Source organism: Ammodytes marinus (assembly GCF_949987685.1).
Source record: "Ammodytes marinus genome assembly, chromosome: 8".
Classification (NCBI taxonomy): Eukaryota; Metazoa; Chordata; class Actinopteri; order Uranoscopiformes; family Ammodytidae; genus Ammodytes; species Ammodytes marinus.
In genome coordinates this window covers 18,148,079-18,162,000 of record NC_137212.1, presented here as the reverse complement: position 1 = coordinate 18,162,000, position 13,922 = coordinate 18,148,079, and the positions used below count along the sequence as shown (strand labels likewise).

At 41.1% G+C, this 13,922-nt stretch overlaps 1 protein-coding gene across 1 annotated transcript in view; it reads right to left on the bottom strand.

The window, feature by feature from the left end:
- Positions 1-1,322: 1,322 nt before the first annotated feature.
- Positions 1,323-13,922, bottom strand: part of faf1 (Fas (TNFRSF6) associated factor 1) — a 69,366-nt gene continuing 56,766 nt past the window's right edge. The window contains exons 17-19 of the mRNA XM_080032451.1: positions 13,503-13,580; positions 9,830-10,045; positions 1,323-2,440 (exon numbers count right to left, since the gene is read on the bottom strand). Coding sequence (XP_079888577.1) covers positions 2,357-2,440; positions 9,830-10,045; positions 13,503-13,580 — 378 coding nt within the window. The 3' untranslated portion in view covers positions 1,323-2,356. The remainder of the gene's footprint in view (positions 2,441-9,829; positions 10,046-13,502; positions 13,581-13,922) is intronic.

Here is a 13,922-nt window from a genome sequence, read left to right as displayed (position 1 = left end):
ACTAATAAAGGTCTTACATTTTCCTCCAACAAAAAAGTTGTATGTGGTCAGGTAAAATAATTATCCACAAGTCTGACTTTGTACGAGTTTAACTGTATTATTATTATTATTATTTAGAACTAAGTCAACTTCATCAGTTTGTCAACATAACTAACATGATTCACGGCAACAAAAGTGTGTAATAATTCAGCATATTCGTAATTCACCCAGAGGAAGAAATAAAGTCTATAAATCTAAGGAAAGCATTTTAAATTTCTTGTTACTGAATGTTATAGTTTCCAAGATCACACCAATGAGATAGAAGTCATAGAAAAAGAGGAAAGATCAAAGGCCTTCCATTAATCTGTTAAAAAGACAAAAACGGTATCTAGCTTGTCTTGATGAATCATTTATTTTGTTTTAAAGTCCATGGAATTATTTTCATTTTGGTATTGCATTAGAATTCTATTCTGCCCTATTTTCTAAATGAGCATACAAACACACATGTACGGTAAAATGTTGTCGTTTCTCTAGCTGAAGGGATTTTCAAACTGCTTAAGTGTAAATAATATCCCTATTTTTTATCAGTGTCAACTATAAAATAATGTCATAAATAAAATCTATCACACTGAATGTCTGTCAGAGTAAATTCTTGTCCCGCCTCATTAGCGTATTTCCTGAAGTAGTTTGTTTGAGACGCTGGCTCTGCTGGGGGTTCTCAAACTTTGCCTTTATCTGACAAAGGAGCCCCGCTACAGATGGAGGGCTAAGCCTGTGTGATCTCTCCTAGCTGAAGGCAGGATATTAGCTGCCGTGTGGCTGATATTAACAGGTGGCGTATGACTGAGAATATTTAAACATTTGTTAAGAGACATAGGCAAAAAGGTCTGCCAGCGGTAACAGAGCTGCACATCTAAACTTTGTTATCTGTAAAAACTTAAACTGGACGACCCGGTTAAGATTGGTACCATATTCAGATTATCGGGATTTTAATTCAACTACAAGATTTGTGTTGTGTGAACCTCTTGTTCATGACCTCTTGCAGCCGGTGTAACAGAACTGCCTTTAATTTGTGATTTGCCTCTTTTGTCTTGGTTTCATGGTGTTGCACCAGTTTAAAGCAACCAACTCTCAAAGTTGAAAAAGAGACAGATCTTATTATGGGTAAATGAGAAAACTTCTGCTTTTATAATACTCTTTTTCTTTAAATAAAATTTGTTTAAAAAAAAAAATATTTTATCACACCGAAAACATGTTTAGACAGGTTTTAAAAAATGTTGTGAGTGTGTGTGTCAACAAGTGTTTGAACAAATTTTTCGGGCGAGACAAATTGATGTTCATATTCATATATTTTATATAATGTATATCAAACTAAAACTAATACAGCATCAAACTTAAAAAGGATAAAGAAAAAAAAAGAAGAAAAGAAAAAAAAGGAGAGAAAAAAAGAAAACTGAGCAATCCGTTGGCTTGTGGAGCAGTGGATGTTAAAACCAGGAGGGGCAGCAGACTGAGGGGGCCACTGCAGATGCTGCAGGTGTCCCATCGTGTCTCGACCCGGCAGCGGACAGCGGACGGAGGGACACAGGAGTGGGAGATAGGGCAAGGGAGGGCAGGAAAGTAGGGTTTTGGAAAAGGGGGTTTAATAATACAGGTGGAGATGAGACAGCCCAAAATTCTGCCAGGGCAACATCTCTTCTTGCTGTTTTTTTTTCAATATTTTTAATTTTTATTTATTTTTCTTTCTAACACAAAAACCATGTTTTAAAAAAGCAGCCTTGGTGTGTTGAATGTGGAAACAAGGGGAGCAAGTCCATGTTTTTTTTCTTTTTTTTTCTTTTTTTAAAGACAAATATTTGTCTTAACTCAGTCTTTTAATGCTGTTTATTCGCATTATATTTACTGTGTACTGTGTTTGTGTTGCAAGAGAAGACCATGACACAGCAGTTGGGAACGGGAAGTTGTGAGGTGTGTGTGTTCGTGTGTGTATGTGTCTGGTGTATGTGAGGAGGAGGAAGAGAGAAAGAGAGAGAGAGAGAGAGAGAGAGAGAGATTGTGGGGAGGTGAATGTTTGGCTGTGTGCTTGTGATACTGCCTTTGCTCCTCTGTGCAACACGTGTACACTAGGCATCCATGTGCCACGACCAGGCCGAGGGCAGAGAAGCTTACTTGCACTTGTGTGTCACTGGATGTGCATGCCAGTGTGTTGTATGTATGTCTGAGAGGATGGTTTTGTGTGTGTGTGTGTGTGTGTGTGTGTGTGTGTGTGTGTGTACTGTAGGCCCAGACTGGTGGGTCCCATGCTCGACGACTAGTGTGTTTCCAGCCAGTTCATCAGTCTGTCAGTCGATCCTCTCAGCCATCAGAGGGCCACTTCCTATTCTTTAGCCTCCAGGAAAAGCGTCTCCTGAGGAAACAACTTGGCATCAAGCAGAGTTGACCCTGGATCCAACTGGGTGATCTGAGGAGAGATAAGATGATGGGGGAGGGGTGGGGAGAATGTTTTACTATAACATTATCTGCAATCAAATCAACTAACTAACAATTATTCAGTCAGTAAAAACGTCAAAAGAATTGTAAAAAAAATACCCATCACAACTTCCCAGATCCCACAATTTCAATATTCAAATGACTTGTTAAGTTCAACCGACAGCCCCTAGCTTTAAGATATTAAAAGGTATAATAGAAATCAAACAGAAAAGCGCACATTTGAGGAGACGGAACCAGCAAATGTTTGGCATTCTTAAAAAAAAAATATTTGTTTGCATACAATTTTCTGCCAATGTACTAATCCGTCAATTGACGAACTGTTTCAGCACTAGGCCCACTTAATGCCTTTAAAATTCTCCTGTTTTGGCCTCCCATCCGCACTGGGCTGCAATTTTAAAAAACCATAAGAGATCTCAACCAAAGTGCTCAGTAAAGTGGGTAGAACAGTCATAGCAACTTTTAGACATATGTACAGGACAGTCTAAAAGGGGCAGTGCCACACAGGAAATTATTCGGTGAAATCTCCACTTTAACCATAAAATATACCGGTAACCATAACACCTCTTAAATGGTAAATGTATTCATATTAGAGTGAACAAGGCCTAAGTCATTCTGTGATCACTGGGTGATTGTCTCACCACATATGCTCTGCGATAGAGTCTAGAGCAAAAGTGTAGCTTTACTGCAGAGTTCATTGTGTGTGTGCGTGTGTGTGCGTGTGTGTGTGTGTGTGTGTGTGTGTGTGTGTGTGTGTGTGTGTGTGTGTGTGTGTGTGAGAGAGAGAGTGTGTATTATTCTAACATCATGTTTAAAAAAAAAAGGTGAGGCAGTAATCTGAGCAGCCAAAGCTTTGTTTCCCTAAGAGGACCATCAGGTTTGTTTTCTTAAAAAGGCTCCAATCCAGAATTAACTGAACGAGAACGTTACAGGATAGAGAGAAAGAAAGTATGTGTGTGTTAAATGTATTTGGTGTGTGTGTGTGTGTGTGCGTGTGTGTGTGTGTGTGTGAGAGAGAGAGAGAGAGAGAGCGAGAGAAAAAGAGAGAAGCAGGGATTGACAGGAGAACTTTGTCTGTTTTAGATGGCTAATAATGACTAATTTCAGCTGTGACATTTCTCTGTGTTCAATACTCTGCACAACAGCTATTGTCAAAAAGGTAGGGGGAAAAAAATACAGTACCACCCACAACGGAGCTGATCGAGTTATCGGACATGATGGGGCCCTGACCTGTTTTTTTTTGTTTTTGTTTTTTTTAAACAGGACAAGCTGACTCTCTCTGACACCCACCACCGCTGTGAGTCTCTTAGCTTATGTGAGCTAATCACTGGAGGGGTTGTGTTACATCGGGCCAATCTAACACCTGGGCTGAATGGGCGAGGTGGTGTGACACCGAGATGTGTCCGGGGCTTATCTGATGACTGCTGTGTCAGCCCCTCTGATTAGGGCTCCTATTCTAACCTCACTGCGGGATAATTAACCAGCTCCCTGTACCTGCTGTAGAAGGTCGGATGGCCAGCTAGCATTGATGAAAGGTCGACCTCACAACGAGCCAAGTGATGGCTCTGAGACCGACTATTGTCCAGAATGAAATGTGAACTCTTGACCATGAACTGAACCGCGACTTCACCTTCTGCAGAATATACCACAGAGTGTCCCCATACGCCTTACTAGTGTCATAACAATGAGATCAGGCATTTCATGTTTAGATGGTTCTCTCTCTATGTACAGATCTTAATAAACAAACTTACAAGTCAACCGATACTTTTGATGTTTATCATTGGTCATCAATTCTGTATAACGCTTGTTGTCAAAATCACTCAAAATACAGGCAGGGGATTGTGAGATATTCACTGATTTTGACAAAAAGGTATTTTGACAATAAGCATTTCTAAGAAACGCAGAATCAACCTTTATCCTACCATCTTCTTCACTTTGAACAATCTCCCAAATGCATTGTAATGCGCACAGAGTCTGAGTTAGTGCCTGAAAACTGTTATTTGAGATTGAAAGAATAGAGGAGTAAACACCAAAATAATTAAAAACAATCTACACATTTGAATCTGTGTTAACTACAAAATCTGTTAAACTCGAAGGTGTTTAAGGGCCATGAGAAGAGAAAAAGGGAAAAAAATATATCGCAAAGAAATTAAGGGAAGGTGAGGATGACATATCAGCATCAGACAACCAATCCATCTCCCATGGGTGTTTGGAAATGTCACACCATGTGCACGTTGGCGGTCTTTGACTCCGTGTCTTTCATCTCCTTGTCCTCATTTCAACGTGTCATTTAGACTCTTGACTTTTCAGCGGGGTCCCGGGGAGCCTGGTGCGGGCAGGGAGGGGCTGCCACATGCCCCGCACCTAGTCAGCTGCCTTATAGCACAGCGGGGAGCGAGCTGCCACGTAGGGCAGTAAAATGGTGTGTATGTGTCGTGTGTGTTTATGTGTGTATGTGTGCATTTGCTGCAACATATCCCATCCCCAAACGCTAAGGAAAAACGACCAACAGAGCTGCTGCTGCGTTCATTTTCCCACCTCAGGAGCAGCGCGTCGCAAATGGCTGCCATGCTAATGAACTCGACAGGCTGTTATGACACCACAGCATCAGGTAGGAGCAAATGAGGCTTTGAGGTGGAGCAGGTGTAGGTGTGTATGTGTGTGTGTGTGTGTGTGTGTGTGTGTGTGTGTGTGTGTGTGTGTGTGTGGATTACAGATAAGCATGTGTGTGGACGTGTGTGGTGTTTGTGAATTCAGGATGAGAGTTTGTGCGTGTAGTGCACCAGGGAGAGACGACGTGGGGAAGAGCAGCATCTGACTCAGAAAGAGAAAGTAGAGAAACAAGATGCCACACTGACACAGGAGACGGGACGCCATCGGTGATTGTTTACATTGTTATCCAATTAACAGACCATAAGCATGGAGGCATCTGTCAACAAACAAAGCTGTTGTTTTTCCTCTGCTCTGCCAAAGCCATATTTTCTCTTCCTGTGCCTACACAGCCATGCATACATACATGAATACATACATAAGACAGACAGCTCTGCAATTTGTTTTTAACCTAGAGTCAAAATAATTTCCATCAGCCAATTTAAATCAAATCAATCAGCAGAATTAGGAAACTGTCTGACTATTTGAAAAGATGAAATTCATTTGAAAAGATTTTGATCGGACTAAATAGCAGGTTTTCCAGTGATTGAGTCAATTTACAAAAAATAATAGAATTAAAAAGCTAAATCTTAAGAGATAACACACTATCTGGGAGCCCAGCATAAAAAAAACGCCTAATTTTAAAACTGGAACCAAACAAAAAGGCAGATGGTATTTTGTTTCCCTATGAAAAATTGTGCGACATAAAATGATCAGCTAATATCAACTACATGTATTTTTGGAATGATCAAACATCAGATTTCAACAGTTGAAACCACACAATTAGCACTTAAAGTGGAGTTTAAAATAAATATCACAATCGTAGGTCGCTCGATTCAAATGAATAAAACACACTGATAACAGAGCAGGCGACACTCAGCAACGCTGAGCCGTGAAAGAAAAGAAAAAGGCAAAATAAACACAGGCCCTCAAGATGTCATCTTCCAACATAATCAAACGTGCAGCTGAAATAACGCATTTTTAATGAAGCCATTACAGGCCCTACTATGTTAATTAAAACCAAATAACTTGTCTGTTTTAAACTAGTGTTGTCAAGTGTTTATTTGGCCAATTACAAAAGCAGTGGGAGATCATTATCTGCTGCCAGGAGCGTTGACAGCACGTAGCGTTCGGGGCGTGAACAAAAAAGAACAGAGCAGAACACGGCACTTCAAAGGGAGAAACGCACCACACAGACCGGACGGGGGGTATAGCCCAGTGGGAAAACAGAAAAACAACGGAGTGGGGAAGATGAGAAAAAAGGAGAGAGCAAGCAAAGTGAGAGAAAATAAAGACAAGACTAGATTATTCTTAAAAAACACATTTTAAAGAGTTTTTTTTTAAGGGTAAAAGAGTAAAGGGATGGGTGGGCGGGAGACATGGTGAAGGATACAAAGGCTGGAGAGCAAAACAAAAGTATAATTGCAAGAGACGTGGGCAGAGGGTGGGAAAACGGGGAAGGAGGGAGGGAAAACTGGAGGGAAGAGGAAAAGGAGATAGGCTGAAGGGGACTGGGAAATCTTAAGTCCCTTAGGATTCCCTCTAAAAAATACACTGATTTTATATTCTTTTTATACCATTTATATTTAGATCTGATTTTATACAAAAAAAAGGTTCAAATTACTGCTTGAAAAAAATCCGGGATCATATGATTATGCGAATATTTTTCATTTACCTACTAGGTTTCTACTTATCAGTTAGACGTGAAAAAAAAGATAAAATATTCCAAGCAGACAAACACAAAGAAAACCCCCTTTTTTTTGGTGTAGGGGAGATCAGGGAGACACTGGCCTGTGTACATAGCCAAAGATGGAGGTACATTTCACCTCCATGAAGCTGTGGGTTTGTATTATCTGGAGATTGTAAGAACAGACCAGAGGAAGCAACTTGGAGTGAAACTTCTTTTAAAATAAACCCCCCAGTGGTTCTTCCTCTGAAAATGTTTTATTTCAGATAGCAGGACAAGAAAAAGAAAACACGCCGGTATAACAGATGTCAAATCTATTTGAGCACAACGCACGGCTTCTTCTGTGCCGTTTGTTTATTATGCCCAAAGCTCAGGTTTTGTCTGAGAATTATTTGAGTGAGTTCACCGACAGAGCTGGAAGAAGGATTAGGAGAAGGTGAAAGAGAGTACAGTATCACAGTGCAGCGGAAAAGCAATACGCTGCTTTCACTGTGCTTGGATGTCTATGTGCAGCCGGGCAGGAAAAAGCCGACTGACGATTATTACTTGCAGTCTAAACATGTTCACCGCGAGCTGAGGGGAAGAAGACCTCGGGCCTTTCAACAGTGGTTCAACGCACTCAACAATATCAAAGAAAACGGAGGAAATTCTTGAATGAAAAGCTGAAAACTGGAACACTAAAAGCCCCCCCATTTTTTTTCCTTCCGTCCTTCCTCAAACTCGCTGACAGTCATATAAACGGAGAAAAGGGTTAGTTTTCTGAGCACGGCTAAGCCTCGTACAAATGATGCCAGTGTAAGGCCTGCTGTAGTGCTGAAGAGATAAGCCACTGATACCAAATGTTGAGGACGAGATTTAGTCCAAATATTTGAGACTAATAGACACTTATCTGCAAAGCTATACGGGAAAGTGGAAAAGCCATGGATCAAATACATCTGATCTGGCCCACTATTATTATTCATTTCTTTCCATCAGAAATTGATTTAAAAATAGGAGAAAAAAAAACTCTGTGACCAGACTAAATGATGCACATAGCAGCTTTCCACTGCTCTGTAATGTTGTGGTTTTACACCAAACATTTTGGATTGAGTAGATTTGCTTATTTGTGTTAAAGTGAGAATGGTGGGCGATAAAAAATGAAGAAGCAGGCTGACGAGGAGGGACTATAGCAAAAGAAAGAGTGACACTGCACAAAGCTGCTGAAAACTCCAAAAAGGGAAAGAAGGTTTCAACAGTTGTGCAGTATTACAAATGCAATAGTGGTCTATCCTCTATCCTCTGAGCCTGGCAGAGCAACAGTGTGAGCGTCTGGACGGGATGGGGGCTTTTCTATGCTCCCTCTCATTTAATTACAACACAGAGCTGCAGGGATTAGACAGGGGCCTGTGTTCACAGCCTCATACTGGCACTGCCGCTGAGCCGTTTCACTTTCTCTCTTTCCCCAAATCTCTCGCCTCGCTGTTTTCCTGGAATTATCTCAACCATCTTTTCTTATTTTTTCATAATTTCTCAACTTGTCGTCTCCATCCTTTTCAGACTGTTTCTCTTAATTTTGTTGAGCTTTTCTTTCCTTCTCTGTTCCCTCTTTTCCACCCATTCTGTAGTCACCATCCCTCTCTCCAGCTTCTCTAGCCCTTTAATCCTGCCATCCGCTTTTTGCTGGAATTGCAGACACATCTTTATCTCTGTCTCAAACACATGTTTACTCTTGATTAGAAAAAGAGACAACTGTGAATCCTTTAAGTGGCAAAGTTGTGAGCGGGGCATGTGTTTGCTTGAAAATATTTGTGCATGTGTTGAGGTCGTGTGATTGTGACGAAGAAGGGAAGATGTGTGAGCTATACGCATTAATGTGTGTGTTAGCTTGAGGTGTTTGTGCCCCGGCAGCCTCTGCAGACTACGATGGCACACTGCCTGGGCAAGCCTACACACACACACACACACACACACACACACACACACACACACACACACACACACCACCACCACTATCCCCTCCGCATGCACTCCTCTCTCTTGATTAATGGAAATCCCATTTTTGTTTCCAGCAGCATTGGGCTAATTAAACCGGTAGTTAAAACAGTGCTCATTAGCTCAATACCGCAGAGCAGGGCGCCCAAGCCTCAAATGACTGCTTGCAGCTGACGGCAGGGGCGTCAGCAAAAGAGCCATAGAGAATATGACTGTGAGTGCTGACAACTGTATCCTAACACAGTCATAGTGTACTGTATTCACAAGGCACTGATACTAATTAATATTCACTTAATAACACACGTGTGCAGGTGGATGGATAAACACTCGGCTTAACTTGGCCCCATCACAAAGACAAACAATGAAGACAATAGGGATAAAACGCAATAAAGACACCAGACTTCCTTTATAAATTATACCTTGCTAAATTGCCATTTTAACTGAACTACTAAGGATATTTTCATGCATAAATGAACTAAAATGGAAGGGATAGAAGATAGACAATAGATAGAAGGAACGTTTTTTGGAGTCATGGCTTGTTGCAATTGTCAAAGCTATCTTTGTATCATTATGTACTCCTCCTTATGTGTTTACATGTGAAGAATTGTATGTACGTGTTTGTCCTTTGAACCCTGAACTATGTATGACCTCCCTGATAAAAAAGTGAATAAAAAAAAAAGAAAGAAAGAAATAACCGAATCAAATAAACTATTGTCCCCGCTGCTCTGTGCTCACAACCATCACTTGAGGTTCAGCCCGGAGCTTTAACAGAAAAAAGCCAATTACAGCTGTGGATCTCCCCAGCAGAGATCTGGCCCGAGAAACCTTCATAACCTGCTGCTACTCTTCTTTGGCGAGGACATATTTAGTACTTTTACGTATGGGCAAAAAAAAACTGTTGAAAAAGGTGAGATCGGACAACGGGACAATTCAACTAACATCTTAGAGAAAAGAGTGTTTCACACCTCACACTGTGTTGCTTTTCTAAAGCCCTTTCATCGGTCACATATAAGCAGAATCATTATTCTGTAAACGTGTGTTTTCTCTAACACTCACATTTCTACGAGGGAAGGTGGTGAGGAGCTTGAACTCTTCAAAGGGGTATCCCTTGGAGGCCACAAAGTCGAAGAGGACCTGGAGCTTACAGCCGCCCAGGAAACGCCTTTCCAGAAACTGGCCACTCGGTGTGCGGACTCGCAGTTTGCTGATTTGCTCGACCGAATCCTCCCGTGGCTCCGACGGTAGGGACTGCTCCAATGACAAGCGGATTGCCTGTAAAGGGGTGGACAAAATCCAGTGTTTTGGTCAGTACAGCAGATTATGTGGAGACATTGCATCGTCACTAGAGACAGATTTCTATTATGCCACAACGGCTTTACTGTTTGAAGGTAGATTTGCTTGTCTACAGAGGACAGAGAAAAACATAATGATAATGAATTAATCTTGAGATCGCACTGGACTACTGTAGAGGGAAGTTGCAAATACAAGCCGAGGTCTCCGGTCTAACTTCAGAAGATGAAGCATAACTCTATTCTGTGCATTTTATTAAAAGAAAATCAACCAAGGATAACAAATGTACAGCAGATATAGTAGTGATTCACAGTGTTGATTGAAGGCAGAGGTGTTTACATACAGGTGCTGCCGAGATGCAGCTGCCATTACTGGTTGACTGAAATCCTTCTTTTTTTTTTCAAGCTTATTAGCATTACAAAGTGTCTCCATGTTTGTTAGCGACAACACGAGTAATATTGTGACAGGCAGCCGTAACAAAATATGAATCAATGGTCTAAAATTAAAATGTACTTTTTAGATTATAGTAGCAAGTAGATTCTCATAAAGGATGATAAACACATCCCTGATTAAAACATTTTCAAATTGAACTTGGTCATCTGTTTGCACATTGAAAGCCATGGTAGAAGACACAATAATTAATCTAAGTGAATCCATGGAGGGGTGTAGCTTTTACAAAGTTGTCTCACTGTTCATAGCAAATTATTAATAATAATAAATAAACCAGAGATTCAACAGTAACACTGGCAGATATGATGATGATGACAGATTAGCTAAACAAGCCAAGAAGTTGCTCCCAGAGTCAGATTGCAGCTCTGTTGCCTAACATTACGTAAGGGGTCTCCTTGTCCTGAGAATGTTATTGAATTAGTGGCCCTGTGTCTCACCCTGCTCCCTAAAGCACGGTGTAGCTCAGAAGAGCTGCCGAGTACCATTTAAGTAAGTTATAAACAGCCATGTCATCCCTTCATGCTACCTTGTTGTTGCTCAGTCTGTTAAGGGGAAATGTGCCTATGAATATCTCGGTGTCCTACCACAGAGAGTTGAAATTCTTGTTTTTATAAGATGATTTACAGAAAATGAATTTGGTAGTACTGTTCTCACCCGAGTGAGAGTGGTTCATCTAGCAAAAAGACAACCGTTGACTGTCTTCTTCCACAGAGCTAACTGTGCTCCCAAAAAAAAAAACGCTTTAACCGCTCCCTGGAGTCTTCCTCTTTCTGCTCGTGCCCCTCACCTCCTCCCCCCAGCTTGTTGTTCCTGTTTGGCCAGCCGGGGAGCATATGCTGTGACAACACGCCCAGGCTTTATTTACACACCATAATGCAATTATATTTCATAAGAGTGTACAACAGTAGCTCATTAGCAGCTTCTAGTGTTGGGTGGGCAGGGTAGCGCGCGTGCCGCTCTGCCATCAGCTCCCTCAGGTATAAGAGCTGATGCTGACTGAGTTAAAGGGGCCCCCGGGGACAAAGTTACACACACACACACACAAGAAAAAGTAGCGTGTGTGTGTGTGTTTGAGTGTGGCGGACAGTCAAATCCAAACACAAGCACAAACACCCACACAAGTGAGAGGTAGCGTCCCCAAAGAAACCACAGGACACACGTCTGGTGGAGGCCTCGCGCCTGGCCCGCTCAACACAAATAATCAGAAGCATCCATTTCCATCCGTCCATTTATCTGCCTCTCCAGCTCCACTCGGCTCACCACAGAAAGCAAACAGATGACGGCTGTGGGGGAAGAGCTGCACCTGACAGCCACACAACGCCGGTATACTAAGACCCCTGAAGGTGGTAAATAGTAATCTCAAACCTACACAGGCACACACGAAAACACGTACACACTGCAACTACCCCTCCCTCAATTCACCTGCTCCTACTTTCATCTCACTCCGCTTTGCACAAAGGCCCAAAATCTCAGAGAAAGCATTCCCTCTAGCATTGTCCGCTCTCTGGTGGCACCTGATGTTTGTGTTGTGTCTACAGTTTCTGTCGCAGCGGTTGGTTACTAGTTTATAAAACTCATTAAAAGATATTAAAAAAAAGAACAATGATCTTGAGTTTAAGGGTAATGAAAGTATGTGTTAATGCAGTAGTAGTTAAACAACAAATCAATAAAACCAATCAAGTTGCTACAAGCAGCAGCTAGTAAATAATGGATTGTTTTTTCAGATTTTCTTCTTATATTACTGTTATGGCACCTTTGTTATTTCCTATGTAAGCTGGGATATAGGTATTATTTTTCCATCCAAAAAGATTCCAAAAATGAAGCAATAAAAGAATCGCTCAAGAAAGAAATCAATAAGTAGAAAAACATAAGATTGGAATTCAAAATGTTGAATATTCTTCAATGCAAATTCTCAAATTTTAATAAACGAAATGCAGTATCTTGTCATCATGACAATACGAAACAGCATCCAATTCTCACGTCCATTTCAGGTCCTGCTTAACAGCCTGAGGAACTTAAGTTGCCATTGTCTGGGTCCAGCAGCTGTTGGGGGCTCTCATATTCATGAATATCTAGACTGTAGCATAAGCACAAAACTAGTATGTAAGTACAAGAGTGACCATGGAAACCATTGAGCTTGAGCAGCGAAAATTTATATAAGTAGGAAACACAAGGCCATGGTGGCTATTGTTGTATAAAATACACAAGGGAGGGCACACAGCTTTGTTAGTGGACTACAGTGATATAATTAAGAAGGCCCGGCCTGGGGCTCTTTTGTTGTTGTCTGTTTAACTTAAGTGACAAATCACCTGAGCGAGCCGGCTCACCCAATACCTCCCAGTGCCTTCAGGCCCTCTGCTGTTGAGCAAACAACAATCAGTGAGGACTATACACTGTATTACTATGGACTGTATTATAACATTGGTGCCATCCTCACAGGCAATTATTGTTTTTCCAGCATGCGTGACCGTATCCGCCTGTGTGTGTGTGTGTGTGTGTGTGTGTGTGTGTGTGTGTGTGTGCGCGCGTGCGGCCCCTCTTCACATACAATAATTGTTTTCAAGTGAATATGTGAGTGTTTGCTTAGGTTGTGTTGTGTTTGTGCAAAAGCCTGTGTACATGAATTGCCTCAGTGTATTGTTCAGATGGGTTTCAATATGAGGCTGTGTGCTTTACCAATGTAAAGCAGTGTGTAAGGTGACATTACCAGGGTTGGCTTCACTGTAATTAGGATATTTCTTTTTGTACTCTGAAATGGCTGCCCGCCTGTTCTACCACACTACCTACGCTTCACTGACTGGCAGGATTCACCCACACCACAAACTAATGGCGTCATTATTGGGGCGTGAGAGTAAGACATATTAAAACGAGAGCACAATGGCACAGTAAATGTGCGCTGGCAAAACATATCACTGTTCAGCTTCACACTGATTAAATTGGAATCTTAATTTAAGTCATTTGCATAATGTGAGTATCACATTCTTCTCACCTCCTTCTCGTCCTCCTGCTCCTTTTTCATCTGTTTCTGACGAACCTGCTCGGCCTCTTCTCTCTCTTGGGCTTCTCTCTGTAAAAGAAATACATTTGATTAGATTGGGTGAAAAAAAAAGTATCAAAATCAAAGTGAAGTGAATTGGAAGGCTGATGTTTAATATGTTTTCCACAGGTTATCAAGTTTTCCTTGAATCATAATTATTGATATTTTATTTGCAACTTCTAGACACTCAAGAATCAAATTATAATACAAGCTAATGACACAAGATATAGGAAAAGTAGCAAGTCATCTCTAGTGAAAAGATGGAACACGTAATTTTTTTTTAATTGATAAAAATACAAAAATCGCAGATAAATAATCAAGATAAATGTTGACTAATTTTCTGTCGATAGTCAAATACATTTGATTAATTAT